We start from the raw sequence: 23,269 nt of genomic DNA on the forward strand, positions 1-23,269 counted from the left end.
TGTATACAGTGATCCGCTCAACTCTAGGTCATGAGAACTCAGAGATTTATCTAGCTATTTCGCCTGATCTAAAAAGTGCAACTCTTAGCGGTCCACACAGGAGCGACTTGCTTACCAGGATGCCAAGGTAGCCAGACACACTGATCTCGAATTTTTACAAGAAATTTTTGTCACGGTGGGGGGGGGGGGGGTGCGAGCGTTCAGATTCCCACCGCACCTGCGGATTGAGTGGATGCTAACTGGAAGTTGTACTCAGCTTCTAGTGTTGAGCTGCCCGGAGCTCAATGGAATCCTCTATTTTATGGTAAAGAACCTGATCACATTTCAAAGATACAGGTGTTTTTACATGAACACAAAAGAAATACAAAACATCACTTGATAACTTTACTCATTTTACACTTTCAGAAGAGAGCCACAGCTCTTGAGGAGTATGAATTATGCTTTAAGTTTTTGTGTGGCAGCTCTTAAAGACCAAATCTGAGGATGTGTCTGAATTATCCGGCCAAAATTGTAGCTTGTTTTCAAGAGAAGCAGATTGAGATGGAAGTAAACTATGCTAGACAGCAAGACACAGTCTCAAATTTTGAAGACATATGTGTGGATTCCAGAGCTATCCTGAAATTTTTGCTCTGTAAAAATTGTTTTGAGTCTACATAGTTCTGTGAATGGACTTTTTCTTCCTGCAATTGCTAAATTAAAGCTAAGAACCATCTTCAGTGGTGTAAATTTGAATTAAAGTAAGGTTGGCATTTTGTGAAGTATTCCTCTATGCGCTTTTGAAGGAATGAAGTTGATAAAATATATTTTTGTTACTTGTGGATTGTATTTTAAAAGTCCTATTCTAAAATAGGGACAATAATACGCTGTTGTTAGCAACAAACTTCATGCACAAATTTCAGATTTTACTATGATGCTTATTTTTAATAGTATCCGCTATTGAACATTCAATGTGTTTCCTGATGATATGAATTATATAGGCTTATTTTTAGGTTAGGAAATACAGGAAAATGTAACAAAATCTATATCAACCCCAATGAACTTTACTAAGGTACATTATTTAACAAATATGTCTTGAGCCCTTAATGTTTCAGCCACTAGACTAAGTGATGGAGTGTGAAGGTGAAGAACACATACAATCCCTGCCCTCCCTGACTGGAAGACTTCTTGGAAAAAGAAGCATATTCACTGAGACCAGAAGAATGAGTAGGCGTTAGTCAAATACATGCCAGACTGGGGAGAAGGGAAAGACGGTACCAGGCAGAGGAAACAAGTACAAAGCAGAAAAAGTAAAAGGCAGCTAGGTGTGGTAGAGAAACCGAAAGTAACTCGGGGCGGGAGAACAGAAATAGAGGAGTAGGACTCAAGACACCATCGAAGTACACAGGACTCAGATGCTGAAGGTTCTAGAAAGCCTCAGTATAGTTTGGGGGGGGGGGGGTCGGTGTGTGCCCCGAGGCCACAGAATGCCTTTTAGCGTTTAAAGCAGGGTGGTGGTTTGATTAGGTCTCCGTGGGGAATGGCTTAGAGGAAAACAAGAGTCCACGCAATGGAACCAGTTAGTGTAGACATCCGGGCTCGACGTCGTTAATAGACTAAAGAGGGAGCGGAGAAGGACCGGGAGGAGGGGCAGAGGGGGCTGAATTCGAGAGCTCCGGCGTGTGTTTAAGGACGTAGAATTCAACTTGGAGGAGGGTCGGACGTGATGCACGAGAGAGGAATCAGGGATGACGACCGGGTTTCTGACTTGGAGTGGGTGGATAACATGGTTGCTTACTGAGCCAGGGAACAGGAGAGGTGGGGGGCGGGGGGAGAGAAGACGACTCAGGAATGCCGATATTTAAGAAATCGGAGTAAGAGAACGAAGGATAGAGGTAGGACCCTAATTTGGGCCGGGCGGGGCTTACAGCCGCGCGCACCCAGCCTCACGCGCCGCCACCGCCGCCTCCTCCTACTCCCCCTCCCTGTGCTCGCGGGCAGCTTAACACAGTAACCCACGCGACGAAGGAGATGCCACTCGGGGCGCAGCTGGAGCCCCGCGCAGGCCCAGTGGGTGCCGAGCGCGGAGCCTGCGCAGTTGGGGGAATTCGGGGCCTCGGGATCCTCGCCCGCACCTCGCCTGGAACGCAGCGGCTGCAGCAAAGCTACCATCCCCGAAGCCCGCCGCTCCTTGCTCCCGCCCCTTCCGTATTTTGGTCGCGCACGGGTTCCGTCAGTCGTAGCGGCCATTGGCTGCTAGAGGTATCCGAGAGCGATGATTGGCTCTCGATGGCCGTCGCTCAAGCGCCCTTCCGGAGATGGTCGGAGGTGGGAAGAGCTGGAGAGACCCGGGAGCGGAGGGACGGTAAATTGGCTTCCGGCTTGCCTGGGCGACTTTGGGGACGCTCTGAGTAGGCTGCTCAAGCCAGGCTCTTCCCTGGTCACCTTGGCGAGGCTTCGTCTTGTAGCTCGGCCACGCCGGTCGGCCTGGCGCCTGCAGCGCCCCTGGCCCTTAGTCCCTAACCCCAACTCGAACCTCCCTGCTTTCTCGTGTGGGGCTTGGCTGCTGCTGAGACGTGGTCACCGCCATGCCTTAATGCGGGAAGCACTACGAGAAACCTGCGGGGCTGCCAGGAGGGTCTCCTGTCTTCTCTTCGAACTCTCCCGGTGTTTCAGGGGCCCGATCCCGGCCGCTCAGGACAAGTCTTCCCCGCTTCGCCTGTGCACTGGGATTTCTTTCTGTCCTGACCTCCCTCATCGGGTGCTTTGTTTTGGCATTTGTCTTCACACGTCAGAGTCATCTCTTCGGCCAGATTGTGAGTCCTTAGGAGGTTCAGGACATCAGTCCTTTCTTTTCTTGACTGTCGTTCAGGGTTAATTTGATGCCTTGCGTTAAAATATATACTCAAGTATTTGCTGGTTGTTTCTTACTGTGACCCCTGATGAAAAGAAGTGTTAGGAATCCGTCGGGTTGTCCTTTTGTTGACCTTTTTGTAGAATTCTGCTTAGATCATCTCACCGTCAGAAGCAAGGATACAAATAGCTGACGCTTGTTGAGTTCTAGGGGTGTGTTATGCTAAGCATTTTAATCTACATTATCTAGTTTAGTCCATAAATCAATCCAGTGAGACAAGTTTAATGATTCCTCTGCTATATGGGGAACTGAGGCTTAAGTAACTTGCCTAGGGCCCCACAGCTAGTAAATGTTGGAGCTTTCTAACCAGTTTTGTTGACTCTAACATCAGCTGTGATGTTAGTATCCTGTTTTACATTTAGAGAAACAGGTTCAGAGAAGCTAGGTGATTTATCCAAAATAAAATAATAAGTCCTAGATTCACGTAAACATTAAAAGAGCTTGTATTAGGATGTCGTGGCCCTGAAGTTAGAACTGAACAGGGCACAGGCCAGGCTTTCTAGGAGCTCACAGTTTATTGGAGGAAACTGACAAAATAGCTACTTAATGAAACATGTTTGGGGTATTGTGTATACAGATATGAGGTCTGTGGAGAGGAAGGAATCAGACAAGGAGTGATAAGATGCCAGATGTAGAAAGAAAATGGAACCAAATTCCCTGGCTTTGAATTCTGTCTCCATCACTTCCTAGCTTGTGGCTTTGGGTAAATTATTTAACCTATCAGGGCCCATTTCCTCATTTGTGAAGTGGGATAATAGCGGTACTTCCCTCAATGGGTGGGTGGTTGTATTAGTGAGTTTTTATATACATAAGATTCTTAGAACAGTGCTTTGCCTACAGTAGGTACTTAATGTTACGTTATTCTAGGCAGAGTAAAATCATTGAGACAGGGAACTTGAACCCAGGTTTTCTGACAACTTGTCCATTGCCCTCGCCAGTGTACAAGTTGCCTCACTTTGCTCACAGAAAGAGGAGTGGTGACCAGATTGTCACTGTCCCACTGTTCCCCAGGCTAGAAACAAGTAGGACACAGGCAAAGAAAGTAAAGGAAGCTGGGGGATGACAAAAGAGGAATTCAGGGGGGCGCCTCGGTGGCTCAGTCAGTTAAGTGTTTGACTTTGGCTCAGGTCGTGATCTCACGGGTTTGTGAGTTTGAGCCCCACGTCGGGCTCTGTGCTGACAGCTCAGAGCCTGGAGCCTGCTTCTGATTCTGTGTCTCCCTCTCTCTCTGCCCCTTTCCCACTCGCTCTCTCTCTCAAAAATAAATTAAAAAAAAAAAAAAAAAGAGGGATTCGGGGAGCTTTGCCTAAAGTTCAGGTCATTCTCGATATCTAGATAACCCATCTCCTGGGTCTTGCCCACCAGTCAACAACAGATGTGTGTTTAGAGCATTTGTGCTCAGCACTGTACTGGACATAGTATAAGGACTCAGATGGGTGCGATGCGGTTTCTGCCCAGAAGCAGCTAAGATTGTCCCATTGGGCAAATGAGAATAGAACACATCAGATGACCATGAGTGACCATGGGCAGCACACAAATAGGGTCGAGATTTTCTGGCATTATCTACGCCAGACATAGAACCAAGAGGCAAGCATAATCTGAGGGGTGGGTAGTTTTGGAAAGCTTCCTGGAATGTGATCAGATGCTGACATTTATTGAGTGTGTGGGGAGTACAGAGCTCTGTGCTAATGTTGGGAATAGGCAATGAAGGGGTGATGGTCCCTGCGCTGAGAAGCTCCTAGTCTGGGGGAGACAGACCTTCCATTCCACTGTAGCAGCACCATAATGAAGGTGTGCACAGTGCTGTGGGGACAGCAGGTAGATATTCCAGCTGTGCCTGGATGAATTGGGAAAGAACTCATTGAGGAGGGGACATTGGGCTTGAAGGGTAGGTAGAAGTTTCTCAGGCAGAGAGCTTGAGGAGAACGTGATGTGTTTAAGATAAAGTTCATTGAATCAGAGAGGAAGAGGACCGAATGAATGGGAGAGGAAGCCAGAGCAGCAGCATGGTGTAGAGGAGGAGGGTGTGATCTTTGGGTTAGAGTCTGGGCGCTCTCACTTTGAAATGAACTTTGGAAGAGAAGTTTCCACAGGGCTGACTCATGGTAGGCCCTCAATAAGGGTTAGTTTCTTTACCCAGTTCCTGGAGAAGTAAGTTGAGGCCAGTTGAAGAGCTTTGCATGCGGTACTAGGTGGCCTTGAATCCCGTAGGCAGAGAGAGGAGGTTTGGGATGTTGTGTCTGCCTTAGGAAGGTGTTCCCTACTTTTCCTACCCCAATGTTATAAAAACAGTGAACATTTTCTCCTGATAAGGTTCACTGTTAGTCTCGAGCAGCCCAGCAGCCCCATGGTCATCCCAGAGTGTCCGAGGTGACTGGCTTCTCGGAGGAGGGGCAAAAGCCTTGGCTTAAAAAGGGGTTTCTCTGATAAGCAGTTAGGTATAAGAGGTTCTTGAACTTGTAGTCATGAAGGATTTCACGTGTTTTGTTTTTTCTGTGTTTTTTTTTTTCTTCTCCGTGTGTAGTAAGTAGAGGCCTTTCCCAGAGTTCCCAGCTCTATCAGGTAGACCAGTGCCTTGCTCCCTTCTAGGGCAGCGACAATCAGTTAACATCCGCCCAGAGGTGACACACCAGGCAGAGTCAAGGCCTCTTGGTGTCCTCTCTTGTCCCTGGACTTTTGCTTTCACTGCTGTCCTCTGTCATTCTGTTTCCTTTTAATGAGGGAAACTATTCTTTTATTGTTCCACAAACTGTGCTTCTGGAACTGCCTGCATCAGAACTGGGGTGCCGAGGTAAAAGGGCAGATTTCTAAGCTTAACCCCAGCCTACCTGAATCCGAATCTCTGGCAGGGTGGCTAGAGAACCCTGCAATTGAATTCATATTAAAGGTGGAGAACCTGCAGGTTCTTATTCAGCTTTCTTCAACAGGCATTTATTATAGGCCTAAGCATGACTAGCACTGTAAATACCCAAGGTACGATATCAGCTAGACAGATAAGGCCTCTTTTGTTCAAATGGAATCTGTACTTGACCCTTGAACAACGTGGAGGTTGGGGTGCCAACCCTTATGCAATCAAAAATTCATGTATAACTTTTGACTCCCCCAAAGCTTAACTACGAATAGCTCTACTGTCGGTTAAGCATCTGACTCTTGGTTTTGGCTCAGGTCATGATCTCACGGGTCGTGAGTTCGAGCCCCGCATCGAGCTCTGTGCTGACAGTGTGGAGCCTGTCTCTCTCAGTAATTAAATTATTCTCTCTCTTAATAAATTCTCTCTCTCTTAATAAATGAACTTTAAAAAATATTGTCTTATGTAAAAAAAAACAACAACACTGCAGATGTTACATGTATTGCTAACACTAGATGTCAAAAATGAAAAGTTGACAGTCTGTAGGTGTGTGTGTAAGTTTTGATAAATTTTAACTTAATAAAAAATTTTTTTAAGTAATCTCTACACCCAGTGTGGGGCTCAAACTCATGACCCCGAGATCAAGAATTATATGCTCCACTGACTGAGCCAGCCTGGTGCCCTGATAAATTTTAACTTTTTTAATAGATTTGTATATATTTTATGGTATTAAATAATGAAAGACTGGTGTCTACATAGATTTTATGTGTTTGTGACCTACCTTTTTCTTATTTTTTTAAGAGACAGTGTGAGCAGGGGAGGGGCAGAGAGAGAGGGAGATAGAGAATCTGAAGCAGGCTCCAGGCTCTGAGCTGTCAGCACAGAGCCTGACGTGGGGCTCGAACCCACAGACTGTGAGATCATGACCTGAGCCAAAGTCAGACCCTTCACTGACTGAGCCACCCAGACACCCCTAATTTTTTAAAATATTTCTAGGCTACACAGTTCATTTGCAAAGTTTTTCAAATTGTTGCAAACATCCCAAAATTTTCCAATGTATTTGAAAAGTATTTTAAAAGTCTGCATATAAATGGGCCCGCACAGTTCAAATCTCTGTTCAAGGATTAAATAGACATTTTAGTTCAGAGAATGTCAGGGGAGTGGTGAGTAACCACTGGGAGATTAGGCAAAGGCTGACAGTATGGCAGTTTGAAAGTCTGGTGGGGATTTAGGACATGATGCAGTGAAAAATAAAAGAGCTTCTGGGCTCATCTGTAAGCTGTGTGGAAAGAATATGGACTTTGGAGTCAGCCTGACCTGACCCTACCACACCAGTAGTGTGTGACCTTGAGCAAACCAGTTAACCTCTCTGAGCCAGAGGTTCCTATTTGTAAGTGAAGTCAAAAATAGTACTTGCCTCATAGGGTGGTGTTGGTAATTCAGTGACGTAATATAATATGCTTAGTATGATGCTTGATATATAGTTAAGTGTGAAATTAACAACAAAAGGTTTTGCTATCCCCGTTTTGAAGATGAGGATGTTCAGGAACAGAAGGGTTAAGTTACTTGGCCAAGGTCACACAGCTAGTAGATGGCGGACACAGGAGTCTAGATTTGAAGTCTCTTCCTTGTCCAGAGCCATCTCTTTGAACCTGTGCGTTGTTCTGCATCCCATTGGAATAATTAATTCCTTCTTGGCCAGTTGCTCTGAAGCTTCAAGAGAAATGTGCCTTTAAAGTTCTTAGCTCAGTGCCTGGCACACGCTCAATAATGTTAGTGTGTTTTTCCCTTCCCAAGAACGCCAGACAGCTTCCAGGGGTTTGAGGAACTGCTACTCCATCCTTATTGAAAAAGCACAGGGTTTCTCGCAGGTCACGGGAGAAGGCGCCTGCTGCCGCCTCTAGGCAGCCTGTCAGCCCAGCCGTTCACCCCCTGGTGGCGTTTGGGTAGAATCCTTGCAGCTGTGGGTTTCTTTCCCCTCTAGGGTGAAGGCCATGCCGCCCCCTGGGAAAGTTCCCCGAAAGGAGAATCTGGGGCTACAGTGTGAGTGGGGGTCCTGCTCCTTTGTGTGCTCAGCCATGGAGGAGTTCTGCGAGCATGTCACTCAGCACCTCCGGCAGCACCTGCACGGCTCCGGGGAGGAGGAGGAGGAGGAGGAGGACCCACTTGGTAAGGGGGCAGGACAGGAGGGGGAAGGAGCTCAAGGAAGGTGGAACGTCTGACTTTCCTTGCCTAATTGTGCTTGTTTCGCTTATAAAAGCATTGTAGATGGGAATGCAAACTGGCGCAGCCGCTCTGGAAAACGGTGTGGAGGTTCCTCAAAAAATTACAAATAGGGGCGCCTGGGTGGCGCAGTCGGTTGAGCGTCCGACTTCAGCCAGGTCACGATCTCGCGGTCCGTGAGTTCGAGCCCCGCGTCAGGCTCTGGGCTGATGGCTCGGAGCCTGGAGCCTGTTTCCGATTCTGTGTCTCCCTCTCTCTCTGCCCCTCCCCCGTTCATGCTCTGCCTCTCTCTGTCCCAAAAATAAATAAAAAACGTTGAAAAAAAAAAAATTTAAAAAAAAAAAAAAAAAAAAATTACAAATAGACCTACCCTGTGACCCAGCAATAGCACTGCTAGGAATTTACCCAAGGGATACAGGAGTGCTGATGCAGAGGGGCACTCGTACCCCAATGTTTACAGCAGCACTCTCAACAATAGCCAAATTGTGGAAAGAGCCTAAATGTGCATCAAGTGATGAATGGATAAAGAAATTGTGGTTTACATACACAATGGAGTACTACTTGGCAATGAGAAAGAATGAAATATGGCCCCTTGTAGCAACGTGGATGGAACTGGAGAGTGTGATGCTAAGTGAAATAGTCATACAGAGAAAGAGAGATACCATATGTTTTCACTCTTATGTGGATCCTGAGAAACTGAACAGAAGACCATGGGGGAGGGGAAGGGGAAAAAAAAGTTAGGGAGGGAGGCAAACCATAAGAGACTCTTAAAAACTGAGAATAAACTGAGGGTTGATGGGGGGTGCGGGGGAGGAGAAAGTGGGGGATGGGCCTTGAGGAGGGCACCTGTTGGGAGGAGCATTGGGTGTTGTATGGAAACCAATCTGACAATAAATTTCACATTAAAAAACAAAAGCATCGTAGACTCATCATGGAAAATTCATTCAACAAGGAAACGTGGGACGAATCTGAATCCTCCATCCTGCCATCAAAAGGCAATTAGTGACATTACTTTAGTGAATGTCCTTTTGACGTCTCTCTGCATGCAATAATAAATTAGATAAAGACGATTTTCTTTTTTAAAAAGGATCATATTATTATTATACAGGCTGTCGACAACCTGCTTTTCTGCTTCTCTGGTAATGCTTCTCAATTTTTGTTTTTTTCCCCACTGCAACTACCAGATAGGCATGCGCTTTACTTCCCAACCCCAGATAAAGAGTTAAAAAAGTGCTTGAAACAATACTTGCTTTTGTTAAATGTTCTCTCAAGTATTCTTATTCTTTTTCATTTAAAAAAAAAAAAAAATGGGGGGGAGTGCCTGGCCGGCCCAGTGGGTAGAGCATGTGACTCTTGATCTCAGGGTCGTGAGTTCAAGCCCCACGTTGGGCATGGAGCCTACTTAAAAAAATAAAAATTGTTATGCGCCTCCCTAAATTGATGTATTCAGTCACTAACAGGTCACAAAACAGTTTTAAAAATTCTGTTCTACAGAAAGTACAGAGGCAGCTCTCCTTCCCCAACCTCAGATTCTGTTTTAAGTCTCATGACTATGAAGCATAAGTGATAGTTTCAGAAGTCAAACAGTACGTACACAAAAGGGAAATTAGGGGGTTATATATTTCAGAGTAGCTCCTTTTAAAAACAAGTGAGCCCCTGTAAAGCACTGAAAATGTGCTTCGAGAGAGGTGCATGAGAGCCAGGCATTGGACTGCCGCAGCTGATGGCTTTCCCGGAGAGGGTGGATCTCGGGCAGAATTTGGAGGAAAGAAGGACCTGCGGTCCGACGGGAAGGAGTGAGGGGTGTCCCAGCTCGGGAGGCGGCAGCGCACGCCAGCCACACTGTGAGTTGGTGGCTCTGGACCTTGCGCACACCCTTCCCTCTGCCTCGACCACACTTCTCCATCTAGCTCACGGATGCTCGCCCTTCGGATCTCAACGCAGGGACACTTCCGAGTCCCCCATGCCTACATCAGATGGGCTCTGTTTAATTACGTTGCAGTAACCCGCACCCCCTGCCCCCTTCATAGAACTCGGAGCTGGCTGCGCTTTTAGATTTATACGTGGGATTACTTAACTAACGTTTCCTCTCCCTGACTGAAAGCTATCGTGAGGGCAAGGACTGGGACTCTTTACTCATCACTACCACCCCCCCCACCCCCCACCCCCCCAGTGCCTGGTGCACGATTGGTAGTTGTTAAATGCTGGTATTTGCCGAATGAACTGTGGTCATCTGGTCAGAGTCCAGCCTGCTCGCTCGCCGCTAAGTGTCACAGGTAGAAGGAGAGCTGAGCTTTGGAAGGTATCAGACTTTTCCCCCTAAACCCCTTTCTGCAGAAGAAGAATTCTCCTGCTTGTGGCAGGAGTGTGGCTTTTGCTCTATGGACAGTTCTGCTGACCTCATCCGCCACGTCTACTTCCACTGCTACCACACCAAGCTGAAGCAGTGGGGGCTGCAGGCTCTGCAGAGCCAGGCCGACCTCAGCCCCTGCATCCTGGACTTCCAGAGCCGCAACATCATCCCTGACATCCCTGACCACTTCCTGTGTCTGTGGGAGCACTGTGAGGTCAGCGGGCAGTGCTGGGCGTAGGGGTGGGAGGAAGTTGGGGATCTTAGCTCAAGATGCCTTGACCCTCTCAGGGATGCCCTGCGTCTGCCAGGTTCCTGCTACTGTGTCATTTCGTTTCCGGGTGGCCCCCATGCTCCAACTTTCTCAGGCCCACCGAGTTAGTTTGAGGGAGCGCCAAGAAACCCCCTTTGGGCACGTCGGTGTAAAAGTCCCTCTAGCCACCCTCGGTCCTAACCCCAGGTTGCCCCTGGCACAGAGTTCCTTCGACAACCCCGAGTGGTTCTATCGGCACGTGGAAGCACACAGCCTGTGCTGTGAATACCAAGCGGTCGGCAAAGACAACCAGGTGGTGCTGTGTGGCTGGAAAGGTAGGGCCACTCCTTAACTTCTTGTCCTTAAAGAATCCCTGGGGGTGGCAAGGGGTTGGGGCGGCGGCGGGGCATGGGACCAGTCCCCCAGGGTAAGGTCGGCTGCTGGCCGGAGACTTGATGTCAGAACTGCCTCCGGGCGTTTGAGCCTGACTGGGCTTTCCTTCCCAGGCTGTACCTGCACCTTCAAGGACTGCCGGAAGCTTCGAGAGCACCTCCGCAGCCACACCCAGGAGAAGGTGGTGGCCTGCCCCACCTGCGGGGGCATGTTTGCCAACAACACCAAGTTCTTAGATCACATCCGTCGCCAGACCGCGTTGGATCGTAAGCAATCAGAGAAGAAGGGGAGCGGGTGCAGGCCGTCCTTGCGGTGGGGGTAAGGGGCATGTTCCCGGGAGTGGGGGCCACCGAAGGCATCTGCAGCCTGGCTACATCTACCTCTAGGACTCAGTCACCTGCCACAGTGTGACAGGAGAGTCATTAGGTGCTCTTACTGTTCAGTGCTCACTGTGTGCCACGTCTCTTCCCAGTGAGTCCTCGAAACCCCATGAGGTATGCTGCTCCTCCCCCTTTCTGCAGGTGAAGAAACCGAGGGCCAGGTTACCTCACTTACCTGAGGTCGCACAGCTAGTTAGGGGTCAAGCAGGGATTCTCATTCAGGTTCTCGACCGCAAGCGCCATGCTCTTTCCATGGTACTGTGTCCATCCCTGGTTCCTGAGCTCCCCCTTTCTTGGGTGGTTCTCCTCTCCCGGGCTTGCTCTCCTGTCTGTGCCTCTCTGCCATCCTCCGCAGCCCAGGCTCTCTTCTGCCTGCCCCACTGTAGAGCAACGCTTCCAGTGCTCTCACTGTTCCAAGAGATTTGCCACGGAGCGGCTGTTGCGGGACCATATGCGTAACCATGGTGAGCGGCCGGCGCCCCCGACCTCCTTGCCCACCCTCCAGGTATCCGCTAGGCCCCCGATCACAGCCTCCTCTCTGCTCCTCTCAGTGAATCACTATAAGTGTCCTCTGTGTGATATGACCTGCCCGCTGCCATCGTCCCTCCGAAACCACATGCGCTTTCGCCACAGCGAGGACCGGCCTTTTAAGTGTGACTGTTGTGAATACAGGTAAGGGGAACCAGGGGCCAGAAATCAGAGAACCCGAGGTCCAGGGTCCCCCGTGCCCTCCCACCGCTCCTGACCTCTCCCGGCAGCTGCAAGAATCTGATTGACCTGCGGAAGCACCTGGACACCCATAGCAAGGAGCCCGCCTACAGGTGTGACTTCGAGAGCTGCGGCTTCAGCGCGCGATCCCTCTGCTCTATCAAGTCCCATTACCGAAAAGTGCATGAGGTGAGTTGGGCGGTCGGTGGGAGAGGGCAGGTGCAGGTGTGGGGGAGCCCAGGGTGCAGAGCTGGCCTCACTCTCCCGCCCCTCCCCGTCAGGGAGACTCAGAGCCGAGATACAAATGTCACGTATGTGACAAATGCTTCACGAGGGGCAACAACCTCACCGTGCACCTTCGAGAGAAGCACCAGTTCAAGTGGCCCTCAGGGCACCCCCGTTTTCGGTATGTCTCTGAACCCTGCCCCGTAGGTTCGCAGACCTTCCCCCCCGCCCCCCGATACCTTTTCAACAAGTTAACCTTGAATTTGAGGATAATTGGATGTCCACCGTCTCCGTTGAGGTTCGGGGAACCCCGAGAATCGGTGGTGGAGCAAAGATGAGTTTTGTTACCTTTGAGTGGAAGGCACGGTGCCAAAGCCCTACAGCCAGAACCGGAGCCTAAGGGCCCTCATCCGTAGCCCCAAGGCCATCTCCTGAATCCTGTGACACTCCCACCCTCCAACACAGATCATTTCTTTTTCCCCCTCTGCACCCACTCCCTCCCTCCCTCCCTCCCTCCCTCCCTCTGCCTCAAGTTTCTACATCAAATTTTCCATTTCGAGTAATGCTCCCTCCCTCTTGTCATTTCTTCTGCACATTCCAACAAAGACCCCTCTTGGTCTCCAACTCCTATCACTTAACATCCCAGGGCTTCTCCCATCCCTCGTGTTTGTCCCGTAGCTTGCCGGTCTCTGGACATTTCTGCGTCCCCCTGCGCATGTTTGCTGCCCCCCATGCTCCCGCTTCCCCAGGTACAAGGAGCATGAAGATGGCTACATGCGGCTGCAGCTGGTTCGCTATGAGAGTGTGGAGCTGACACAGCAGCTGCTGCGGCAGCCGCAGGACGGATTGGAGCCGGGAGCATCGCTGAGTGACAGCAGCCTGCAGGGCATCATTCTTGAAGCAGTGCCAGGGGAGCCGGGACCCCAGGAAGAGGCCGAAGAGGAAGAGGAGGGTGGGAGCGGTGACGGCACGGCCCTCTCGGCCTCTCAGGACACCCCCGGCCCCGTCGTCCATGTGGTGAACCAGACCAACGCCCAAGGCGAGCCAGAGGTTGTCTACTATGTGCTGTCCGAGGCCCCGGGAGAGCCCCCCCCAGCCCCCGAGCCCCCCTCAGGGAACGTCATGGAAAAGCTTCAGGGAGTAGCTGAGGAGCCACAGGTCCAGATGGTGTGAGGGCTGCAGAGCCTGACCGTTCCTACCCCAGACCCTGGCGTGTGAGCCAGGCTGGTGGCGGTGCCCCTAGCGGGCAGCCCCTGCCAACGGATGCCTTTAAGGGTGGTGCCAAGAGCTGTGTGGTGCACTCCGGACCCGGCTTGCGTCATTCAGCGGATCCAAAGGACTTCCTTTTCTGCCAGACGGCGCTTTGTGGGGACCCGAGAAGTTTGGGTTCCTTGAGGGGGATGCGCTGGTCGTGTGTGTCCTTGTAGAGGGGCTGGTATCAGGCTTACCCATAACCCCCTAGTCACTCTGAAACAGTGAGTAAAAGCCCCCGTCAGCTCTCACCCATTCCCGTCCTTAGGTCCGTGGGTGACACATAACTGGTTCCTGCGAGGGCCTTTTCCTTACAACCAGCCAAGGCAGCATGAACCAGGCAGCCATCTCCCTCTAAAGGGCTCCTGCGATCGCAAGGACTTTCATGGTTACCCTCAGGGATGGGATTGGAGGCACTGAGTGTGTGTGTAACGGTTGTTTTGGTAATAAAAGAAACACGGGCTCTTACTCATGTCTTCCTTATGCTTGGTGGCTCTCAACCAGATAGGAGATGCAGCTGCCCAGAAGAGGAGTTGACTCATTAGGCTTGTTCTCCTTTTAGTGACTGGGGTTTGTTTTTGTTTGTATCTTTACTCTTGCTCCCCTCCCCCTCCCCCCTTGGTGAAACGTCTCCATTTCTTCCCAGAGCATCTGCTGTCTCCATGGAGGTCTCAGGCGTAGGCTGTGAGTGGGCAGTAGTAACACTCCCTCTAGAATGCACGATCGGCTGGGAGACAGGAAGGTAGGGCACCTGGCCACGGCCATCCCGTCTGAGTCCTGGTTAGAATCCAGTGTCTCTGGGGTAGGGTCTCTACCTGTGGGGCTGAGGAGGAAGCTGGGACGGATGGTGGATTTGGAGGCCCTAGGGAATGGCAGGTACTGTAGGTTTAAAGACCAGGTTAGAAAATTGTGTCTGAATGTACAGTTTCCTGGGGGAAAGGGTCTGTTTTTCACTAGATTCTCAAAGAGGTTGAAACCCTCCAAAAATAAGAACCATTTCCCTTGGCCTGTCCAGCCACCTCTCGGCACCCTGTGTCCATTCTTGGGGTCGCTGCCACTCTTGAGGTCAAGGGAATACTCTCAGGGGTATTCGTGGGCAGAAAGCTGCCCACAGAAGATTTCTGCACCTTTTTGAGAGGACCGAACTTAATTCTTACCGCAAAAACAGCATGTGCCTGTTGCAGGAAGAATTTAGGAAAGAACAAGCTTTTCGTTAATTCCAGCCGCCGTTTACCGAGTTCCTTCTATAGTCCGGGCGCCGTGGCAGGTGGTAAAGATACAGTAAATGATGAGTAAAACCCAGAGGTGAGTGAAACTCTCTGCCCTGAAGAGACTTGGAGTACAGAGACAAGACCAAAGTAAGTGGAGGGTTGGAAGCCTACCAGAGTTCACTGAGGAGGCTCAGAGGAGGAGGAGACAGCATTATGTGCGTGAGGGATCAGGAAAGGCTTCATCGAGGAAGTGATTAGAGCTACAAGGTACAAAGAGGTAGACACATTGTTCCAGGTAGAGGAAACCAGGTCTCTACACCTGAAGGAGGACTCCGTGGCCTGCAGCACAGGGCAGTATGCCACGGGGAGAGACGAGACCAGGAAGGAAGGCCGGGCCACCCAAAAGGATCCACGTGAGGTTTTAGGACGGTGATTCTGCCAGTGATGAGGAATACAGATTGGAACAGTGAGAAGTTAGGGGGCTGCTGGGAAGAATTCAGGCAAGAAACAATGAGGGCTTTAAGGTTATGCCCGTGTGGATGTTCACGTTGCCTCTACGAGAGCACCTTCGAGGAAATGGCAGTGTGGAGAAGAGAGGAAATGTGAATGAAAAATGTGCTCAAGCAAGGCCATCTCATTCCCAGGCTCACTCCTCTAGGGTCTTGTACTGATTTTGCCACCCACGCCCTGTCCTTCCCCTAAACAAGTATAATCCACTAACCCCAGCAGGCCTTCAGTTCGTCGAAGACAAGCGAGGCTTCTTTGGGCTAAGTACCCTCAGTCTCTTCTATATCTTCTCACGTCACTTAATTTGGGGCCCCTTCCACCCCACCTCCTCTGGGTCTGTGTTTTTGGTGGTTACACATTGTGAAGCCACTGCCCTCTAGAACCCCCTGTCTTTCCATACTTCATGCTGCCCAAACCATGCTCCTTTACTTCTGAGGTATGCACTTGTTACCTTGGTCTTAACAGCAGGCCCTCCTGTTTGTCCTTATTAAATTTTGTCTTGTGAGATTGACACCTGTCCCCAAGAGGTGGATTAAAAGGTTGAATAAAACAGGGCCAAAGACAAACCCCAAAGGCAAGTCCCTAGAGACCTTTCTCCTAACCATGACCAGATGAAGACTTTAAAGACTCCAAACCTTGAAAACACACGGTGGTGCCCCACTTTCCCTATACGGTTCAAATACAGTGGATCCTTGAACAATGCGGGGGGGTAGGGGCGCCGACTCCCCCCACGTAATTGAAAATCCATGTGTAACTTTTGACTCCCCTAAAACTTAACTGGTGATAGCCTGCCGTTAACCAGAAGCCTCATCAATAACGTAAGAAGTTGATTAACACATGTTTTGTATATGTATTATATGCTGTGTATTCTTACAATAAAATAAGCTAACAAAAAAATTTTTTTTTTAAACGTTTTTATTTATTTTCAAGACAGAGACAGAGCATGAGCAGGGGAGGGGCAGAGCGAGAGGGAGACACAGAATCCGAAGCGGGCTCCAGGCTCCGAGCTGTCCGCACAGAGCCCGACGCGGGCTCGAACCCACGGACCGTGAGATCATGACCTGAGCCGAAGTCAGATGCTCAACCGACTGAGCCACCCAGGCGCCCCCTTGCTGGTGCTCTAAGCAGTGGCTGAGGCTGCCCCCTCCAGCATCCCTGATGCCGTCCTTTCCTCAGTTGAGCAGTGTCTTGAGGATCAAGCCAATCCCTTATGTAAAGTACCTCCCTTACCAGTCTTGGCTGTTACACCCACACCAGATCTCATGCTCTGTACCATGGGGACAGCGGAAGAGGTTCTGGCTTGCTACCGCGTGAATCTAGTTCTTCGGGGGAAGGGGATTCTGGGCTCAGCATGCATAGGTTAGAAAGCACCGGAGCTAGCGTGAGGGGTTATGGAATCGAAGCAACTAGAGGCCTGTGGAAGGATATCAGAGGCTGGGGCTGGGTCAGCGCAGGACTTTGGAGGTAGGGCTAATTTGATTACCTTAGGGTTTCATCCCGAGTCAGCCCATACGTCAGACATCATGGTGTCTGAAGATTAAGGAGACAACCTACCTTACTGTCCCTTAAAGAGTGGGGGTACGAAGAGAAGGCAGGCGGCCCAGGAGTGTGGAAGCGAATGCTTCTTTTCTCTTACTTGGGGCAAGTCCACAGTCTCAGAGAAGAGCACAGGAGAGCTGACTAAGGTATAGAAGAGCAATGATTCCCCAAGATGAGGAGAGGGAGGAATGGTCGTGGGGAATCAGGTCATTTCGGTAAGGTTACGACCTATCGAATATAGGGATAGTGAACGGTAGATGAGTGGATGAATTTTGCTCAAGGGCAGGCATCCCATGATGCACTTCGGGAATAAGGAGCACAGCCGTCCTGTTCAACAGCAGGAGTTGAGGCCGAGAGGCAAGGTTGGTGGATGCTGGCAACTCTTCACACTTAATAGCTTGCATTTCTTGACCGGGCAAGGAATAGAGAGGACAAGTAGATAAATGACACCTGGGGAAGGAATGGAGCCACCCCTTTGGAGCCAGGGAAGGAGGGATGAACGGGAGGGGTGAGAAAGCTTTCACATCTGGTTGTCTCTATTTCCTTGAGGAAGTAGGAATTGAAGTTTTGAGGAGAGTGATAAGAATCGCCATTAGAAGATAAAAGAGTGAGATCAGCTGATGGTCGAAGGCCAAGATCAGGCACTGGCAAATTCAGCACAACCAGGTACTTTTTTGTAGCAGATACCAGCACCCCCGGAGCAAAAGCAGAAGACAGACCGCTGGGTTGACCCACAGCCAGGACATGGATGGCGTCGGGCCAAGGAGCAGGGTAATTACAGCAGCTGGAGAAGACTGGACAGGGAGCCCCTGAGAGACCAGAAGGTAGTGGTTAGGATCAAAGCACTGGAGGTTTCAGGGCACCGGGCTGGCTCAGTCGATAAAGCATGCAACTCTTGATCTCAGGGTCATGAGTTCAAGCCCCATGTTGGGCATAGAGCTTACTTAAAAAAAAAAAAAAAGCTGAAAAACAAAGCGTTAGAGGTTCCGATGAGGCTTCTGAAGATTAGAGGGCAGAGGGGAGTGCTTGTGGTCAGAAAGGGACATTTTTAAATGGAGCTATTCAGAGTCCACAGTACATCTAAAAGAAGTAGGCTGCGGTGAGGCGCCTGGGTAGCTCAGTTGGTTGGGTGACCGACTTCGGCTCAGGTCATGATCTTGCAGTTTGTGAGTTCGAGCCCCGCGTCGGGCTCTGTGCTGACAGCTCGGAGCTCGGAGCCTGGAGCCTGCTTCGGATTCTGTGTCTCCCCCCTCTCTCTATCCCTCCCCTGCTCACACTCTGTGTCTCTCTGTCTCTCAATAATAAATAAACGTTAAAAGAAAGAAAGAAAGAAAGAAAGAAAGAAAAAGAAAAAGAAAGAAAGAAGGAAGTAGGCTGCAGAGTGGAGACATGTCACAGGAGTGGAAGAGTCCAAGGGAAACACCTACCTGCAGAGGCCTTTGTGTCCCCTCCAGTGGAGTGGGTCCTGTCTCACAAGGGGAACCGACACCAGAGAACCACTGGGTGACACCCGCTCAAGGCTGGTTCCATGCAAAGGACACACATAACCGAGAGGTGTGGTGGAGGTTCAAGTTGTAAGGGAAGAAACAAGCTGAGACTAAGAGGAGGGGGGTGTGTGGGATCAGAAGGAAAAAGAGACAGAGACTCTTGGGTAGTGACCCTTGACATTTTGCAGCTTTGGAGGTCCCCTCGTTTTCTTCTTAGCAGAAGGGAGTGGTACAACATAGCAGGGGAGAGATGGAGAGGTATGTGTTACACTTTAAAAAAATATTTACTTTTGAGACCGAAAGCGGGGGGGCATGCAGAGAGAGAGGGGGACAGAGGATCTGGAGTGGGCTCCGTGCTGATAGCCGACAGCCGAGAGCCTGATGCAGGGATTGGGGCTTGAACGATGCGGGTCTCAAGGGGTCTTGGGGCTTGAACTCTGAGACCATGACCTGAGCCAGTCTGACGCTTAACTGACTGACCCCGTACTTACTACACTTTTTTTTTTAAAGTTTATTTATTTATTTTGAGAGAGAGAGAGAAGCAGAGCACGTGAATGGGGGCGAGGCAGAGAAAGAGGGAGGGAGAGAGAATCCCAAGCAGGCCCATTGCTGCCAGTGCAGAGCCCCACACGGGGCTTGAACTCAGGACTGGTACGATCCTGACCTGATAGGAAATCAGACGCTTAGCCAACTCAGCCACGCAAGTCCCCCTGTATTTTTATAATTTTAAAAGAATAAAGATCCTTTAGAAAGCAACAGCAGGGGCTCTGCCTAGCAGGTACCCCCCTCCACCGTCCAGATTCGAGCCTACGCCCATCTTTGCTTCCTGCCTTGGGTAGGGGAGGGCTCCGTCAGCCTCCCCCTTAATCCACCCCTCATTCCCAGTCCTGAGCTGCATTTCCCCCAGTGGCCAGCAGAGGGTCCTTCTATTGATAAATACATTTTAAAACCTTTCTTGGCGAAGACGAGAGACTAGTGCCGTGGGCAAAGGAGGCCCCGCGGATGAGTGGCCTGGGGTGGTGGGAACAGAACTGAGTTGGTTCCAGAGTCCCCAGTCCAGTTCCTCCCCCGGTCCCATAGGACACTGCTACCCCCCTTTTGCCATAGGTACATAAAGCTCCTTACCACCTGCTTCTCCCACAAATCCCTGCCCAGAGCACCCGTCTGCTAGATTAACTCCTGGCACTAAGCTGAGACAGGAGTTTTCTGCTTCTGCCTTGTTCCTCGTAAGCCAATTATCATCAACCCTTACCTTTCTGGGTCTAAGGAGCCTGCCCTGTTTGGAGGCTCCCTCTTGGGAAGGGGGGAAGGGTCTGGGATTGGAACTGGAGAGGTCTCAGAGAAAGAAAAGGATCAGTCTCAGGGAATGGAGGAGGACTATTTGGGGAAGAGGGAGCAGGTCCACTCTGAGGGAAAGTCCTTGGTAGGTGATAGGGGGGGTTGTTCTGGGAATGATGAGGTCTGGACTGAGGAGGGAAGGGTCTCTTGAGCAATGGTTCTCAAAGTGTGGTCTCTAGACTAGCAGTATCAGCATCACCTAGGGACTTATTAGAGATGCCGATTCTCTGGCCCCACTGCGGATGCTGAGTCAGAAAGTCTGGGGGTAGGGCTAACAATTTGTTTTAACAAGCCCGCCAGATGATTCTGACGTGGATCCCTGGAGCCATCACATCAACTCATACTTGTGCTTGACATTTCTGAGCGTCAGTTTCCTTATCTGAAACACAGGAGGATAATATTGACCTCATAAAATTGTCATGAGGACTGGTTAGACCATTCAGGCAGCTGATAGCTATTGGGTACTTTCTGTGTCCAAGTTCTAGGAATCCAGGGGAGAAAGATACAGACCTAGCTCTTTTCAGAGGTCACGTGGTTATGCCACGTGCCTAGCACATAGTAGGCCTTCAATAAATGTAGTTTCCCTCCTTTGCCAAGAAAATGGGAGCTTCTTCTGGGAGAAATAAAATGAACCATGGTAAGCCTGGCCTGGAGAGTAAGGATGTATGATCTATTCTTGAGAATAAACACTAAGGTCTTGGACACTTGAACCTCATGAGACTCTTTTGAGGCCGATCTGCAGGAATTTTTATCATCTCTATTTTATGGGTGAAGCTCAGAGAGGTGGAGAAAGTTGCTTAAGAACACAGAATGAATCAAAGCATCAAAATCAGAAAGCAGATAACTGACTCCAGATTCAGGACATGGAAGATGTGTTCACAAAATGGGGAGAGGGTGCCCTAGAGAATGGGAAGGTCTGTTCTAGGGAAGAGGGAGGACTTTCATGGGTCCATGGCACGTGTTCAAACCCAGGGGATGGAAGGTTCAATTAGGGCAGGGGCTCTCGACTTCCTACCCAGTGGGGTCCACCGGGGAGCTTTTTAAAAACACTAAGAGCTGAGTCCTGAGATCAGGACTAACTGGTTTGCGGTACTATCTGGACATATTTTGTAGACATCCCCCAAGTGATGTTTAACTCGTAGCCAGGGCTGAGGACCACGGCTCTGGGGCATGGGGTGTAAATCCTATGGCGTGGAAAGCTGATGGAACACTTGGAAATGTTGGTCTCTGAAGCTGGGGAAGCCTGTCCCGAGGAAAGGGGGACACTGTGTTCCTAAGAAAGGGGAGAACATTTTCCTGAGAATTGGAAAGTTGTATGCCAGGGAAAGGAGGGGGTGTCACTAAGATGTGGTTATCTTGGGAGAATGGAAGAGCCTGTCTAGAAAACAGGAGGGAGGGAGGGAGTCCATTTGAGAATAGGGTTCTGAGAGGCCCCATAGCAGGTGGGTAAAAGCAAAAACTTCAGGATTCAAGCCCTGTTCTGCTGCTGACTAGATGTGTCCTCTTGGGCACATTGCTTAACCAACCTCCTTATGCCTGTCTTTCTTTCTTTCTTTCTTTCTTTCTTTTCTTTCTTTCTTTCTTTCTTTCTCTTTCCTTCCTTCCTTCCTTCCTTCCTTCCTTCCTTTCTTCCTTCTTTCCTTCCTTCCTTCCTTCCTTCTCTTCTTTCCTTCTTTTAAATTTATTATTTTTTAAAATTTACATTATTTTTAAAATAATGACTTCAGGAGTAGAATCCAGTGATTCATCCCGTATGTGTAACACCCAGTGCTCATCCCAACAAGTGTCCTCCTTAATGCCTCTTGCCCAATTAGCCCTTCCCCCCCCCCCACTCAAAACCCCTTCAGCAACCTCAGTTTGTTCTCTGTATTTAAGAGTCTCTTATGGTTTGTCCCCCTCCTTGTTTTTATATTATTTTTGCTTCCCTTCCCTTATGTTCGTCTGTTTTGTATCTTAAATTCCACATGTGAGTGAAGTCATATGATATTTGTCTTTCTCTGACTAATTTCGCTTATTATTATACACTCCAGTTCCAACCACGTTGTCGCATGTTTCTTTATTTCTAAAGAGAGGTTGTAACGCCTGCCGCATGAGGATATTGTGAGAATGAAGTCAGATAACGCCAGGTCCATAATGATCGCTCAATGAATGCAACCATTGGCGATGGGGAGTCTATACTAGGGCATTGGAGTTAACTTGGAGAACGGAGGGTCCATCTGGAGAAGGAGAACGTTGGTCCTGAGGAACGGCGGTGATGTAGGGCATGGGGTGGGGGGGAAGGTAAGGAGGGCTGGACCCGAAACCCACTGAACCTTACAGTTACAGGGTGGAGCCTGGTGATGTCTCGAAGAGGCTGCCAGCCTCGGGGCGCTCATGCGCTGGAGAGGCTGGAGGAGGGGCCGATGAGCAGGGGAGAGGTTTGACTGCTAGTAACCTCTCAACTGCTGCAGTAAGAAGGTGGCTGCAGCACCAGCAGCCTCCCCTCCCATCTGTCTTTGCCCTGTGACAGGTGGGAACTTAAAAGCTCAGGTCACACGTCTCAACTGGCTAACCTACTTACCCCTAGAAGACTGGGTCTGGGGCAAGCAGGGACCAAGAGGAGCAAGAGTAAGGAGCAAAGCAGGGGCAAGCCCCAGAGTGTTCTGGAGACCTGCATTTGAAGGCTTGTGGGGTGAGGGAGAGAACGCACGTGTGTGCTAGGAGATGCGGAAGGCCGTGTCTGTGAGCCCTGTACATGCCCTGGCGCATATGTGCTTGTGTATAAGGCTTGTGCCTGTCTTAAAGGCCTGAATTTGCCTGGGAGAATAAAGATGTCTACAGGCGAAGCAGGTTGAGCTCTAAGTACCACCTTAACCTTGGAGCTGCTTTCAAGCTCTCCCAAGGCATCCACTCTCCTTCCCTTCTTAACTAGTTTCCTCCGGCTTAGAGAGGGAAAGTGGGGGTGGTGTGGGGAAAGGGGAGGAGGATATCCCAAGACTAGCTTTCAAAGCCTTTTATCTAGTTTGGGGAATCCCTGGGGGAAGCCTGAGCTCAAGGGCCAGAACCGAGGGAAACTGATGGCGTGTGTGTGTGTGTGTGCGTGCGTGCGCGCGCAGTCTGACAGCTTTCACAATCCCTTGAGAGAGATGGCATCTGCACCCTCATGCCCACCCCCCCCCACCCCATATACGCACCACCGTCATCTAGTATGTAATCCAGGGACTTGTCCCCACTGCACGACTTCAGCTCCTTTCCTGTCTTCAAGTTGGCCTTTCGTCGCCAACCCCCCAGTCCCGGGACCACACCTGCGCTGGCTCCGGCCTCCGCGTCGCCGGCACCGCCGTCCCCTTCGCCTTGCTCGCCCCCCGCCGGCTGCGGGGCCGCGCGGGCCCTTTAAGAACAGCGGGACCGGCGAGCAGTAGCTGGGAGCGGAGCGCAGTCGCCCGGCGGGCTCGGGAGGACGCAGCGCCCGGGACCGGGCTCCGGGAACCGGGTGTGCGCAGCCCAGCCGAGTCGGGGCGCGCCCCCCTCGCCCCTCCCCATCCTTGTCATCTCTCGGCGGACTGGGGCCCGGGCCCTCCCCAGTCGCCCGCCCCGCCCCGGCCCCGCCCCGGCCCGCGCCGCCGGGACCGGGAGCCGGGCCGCGGTGCCGCAGCCGGAGGCAGGTGAGAAGGGCCCGGAGTCTCC

At 50.5% G+C, this 23,269-nt stretch overlaps 1 protein-coding gene across 7 annotated transcripts; it reads left to right on the forward strand.

Annotated features, from left to right (window-relative positions):
- Window positions 1-1,323: 1,323 nt before the first annotated feature.
- LOC122200103 (histone H4 transcription factor) lies at window positions 1,324-13,989 on the forward strand. 7 transcript variants are annotated; one of them, XM_042905544.1, is made up of 12 exons: window positions 2,323-2,341; window positions 2,653-2,792; window positions 7,723-7,907; window positions 10,299-10,528; window positions 10,788-10,899; window positions 11,071-11,223; window positions 11,724-11,801; window positions 11,889-12,009; window positions 12,096-12,234; window positions 12,327-12,451; window positions 13,020-13,309; window positions 13,790-13,989. In XM_042905544.1, exons 3-12 carry the CDS (start codon window positions 7,733-7,735, stop codon window positions 13,939-13,941), a joined length of 1,575 nt encoding a protein of 524 aa, XP_042761478.1. In that variant the 5' UTR covers window positions 2,323-2,341; window positions 2,653-2,792; window positions 7,723-7,732; the 3' UTR covers window positions 13,942-13,989. The 7 variants fall into 7 exon arrangements, with proteins under 7 accessions (XP_042761479.1, XP_042761480.1, XP_042761477.1 ...); XM_042905545.1 differs by lacking the exons at window positions 2,323-2,341; window positions 2,653-2,792 and adding an exon at window positions 1,324-1,400; XM_042905546.1 differs by lacking the exon at window positions 2,653-2,792 and having other exon boundaries at window positions 2,257-2,341; window positions 13,020-13,320; window positions 13,790-13,894.
- The last annotated feature ends 9,280 nt before the right edge of the window (window positions 13,990-23,269 follow it).

Source organism: Panthera leo, chromosome D1 (genome assembly GCF_018350215.1).
Source record: "Panthera leo isolate Ple1 chromosome D1, P.leo_Ple1_pat1.1, whole genome shotgun sequence".
Taxonomy (NCBI): Eukaryota; Metazoa; Chordata; class Mammalia; order Carnivora; family Felidae; genus Panthera; species Panthera leo.

Coding starts and splice junctions, on each gene's coding strand:
- LOC122200103 (XM_042905542.1), top strand. CDS start 2,295: ATGGTCGGAGGTGGGAAGAGCTGGAGAGACCCGGGAGCGGAGGGACG. Junction 2,342..7,722: donor GACCCGGGAGCGGAGGGACG/GTAAATTGGCTT, acceptor TTTCCCCTCTAG/GGTGAAGGCCATGCCGCCCC. Junction 11,802..11,888: donor GGACCATATGCGTAACCATG/GTGAGCGGCCGG, acceptor TGCTCCTCTCAG/TGAATCACTATAAGTGTCCT.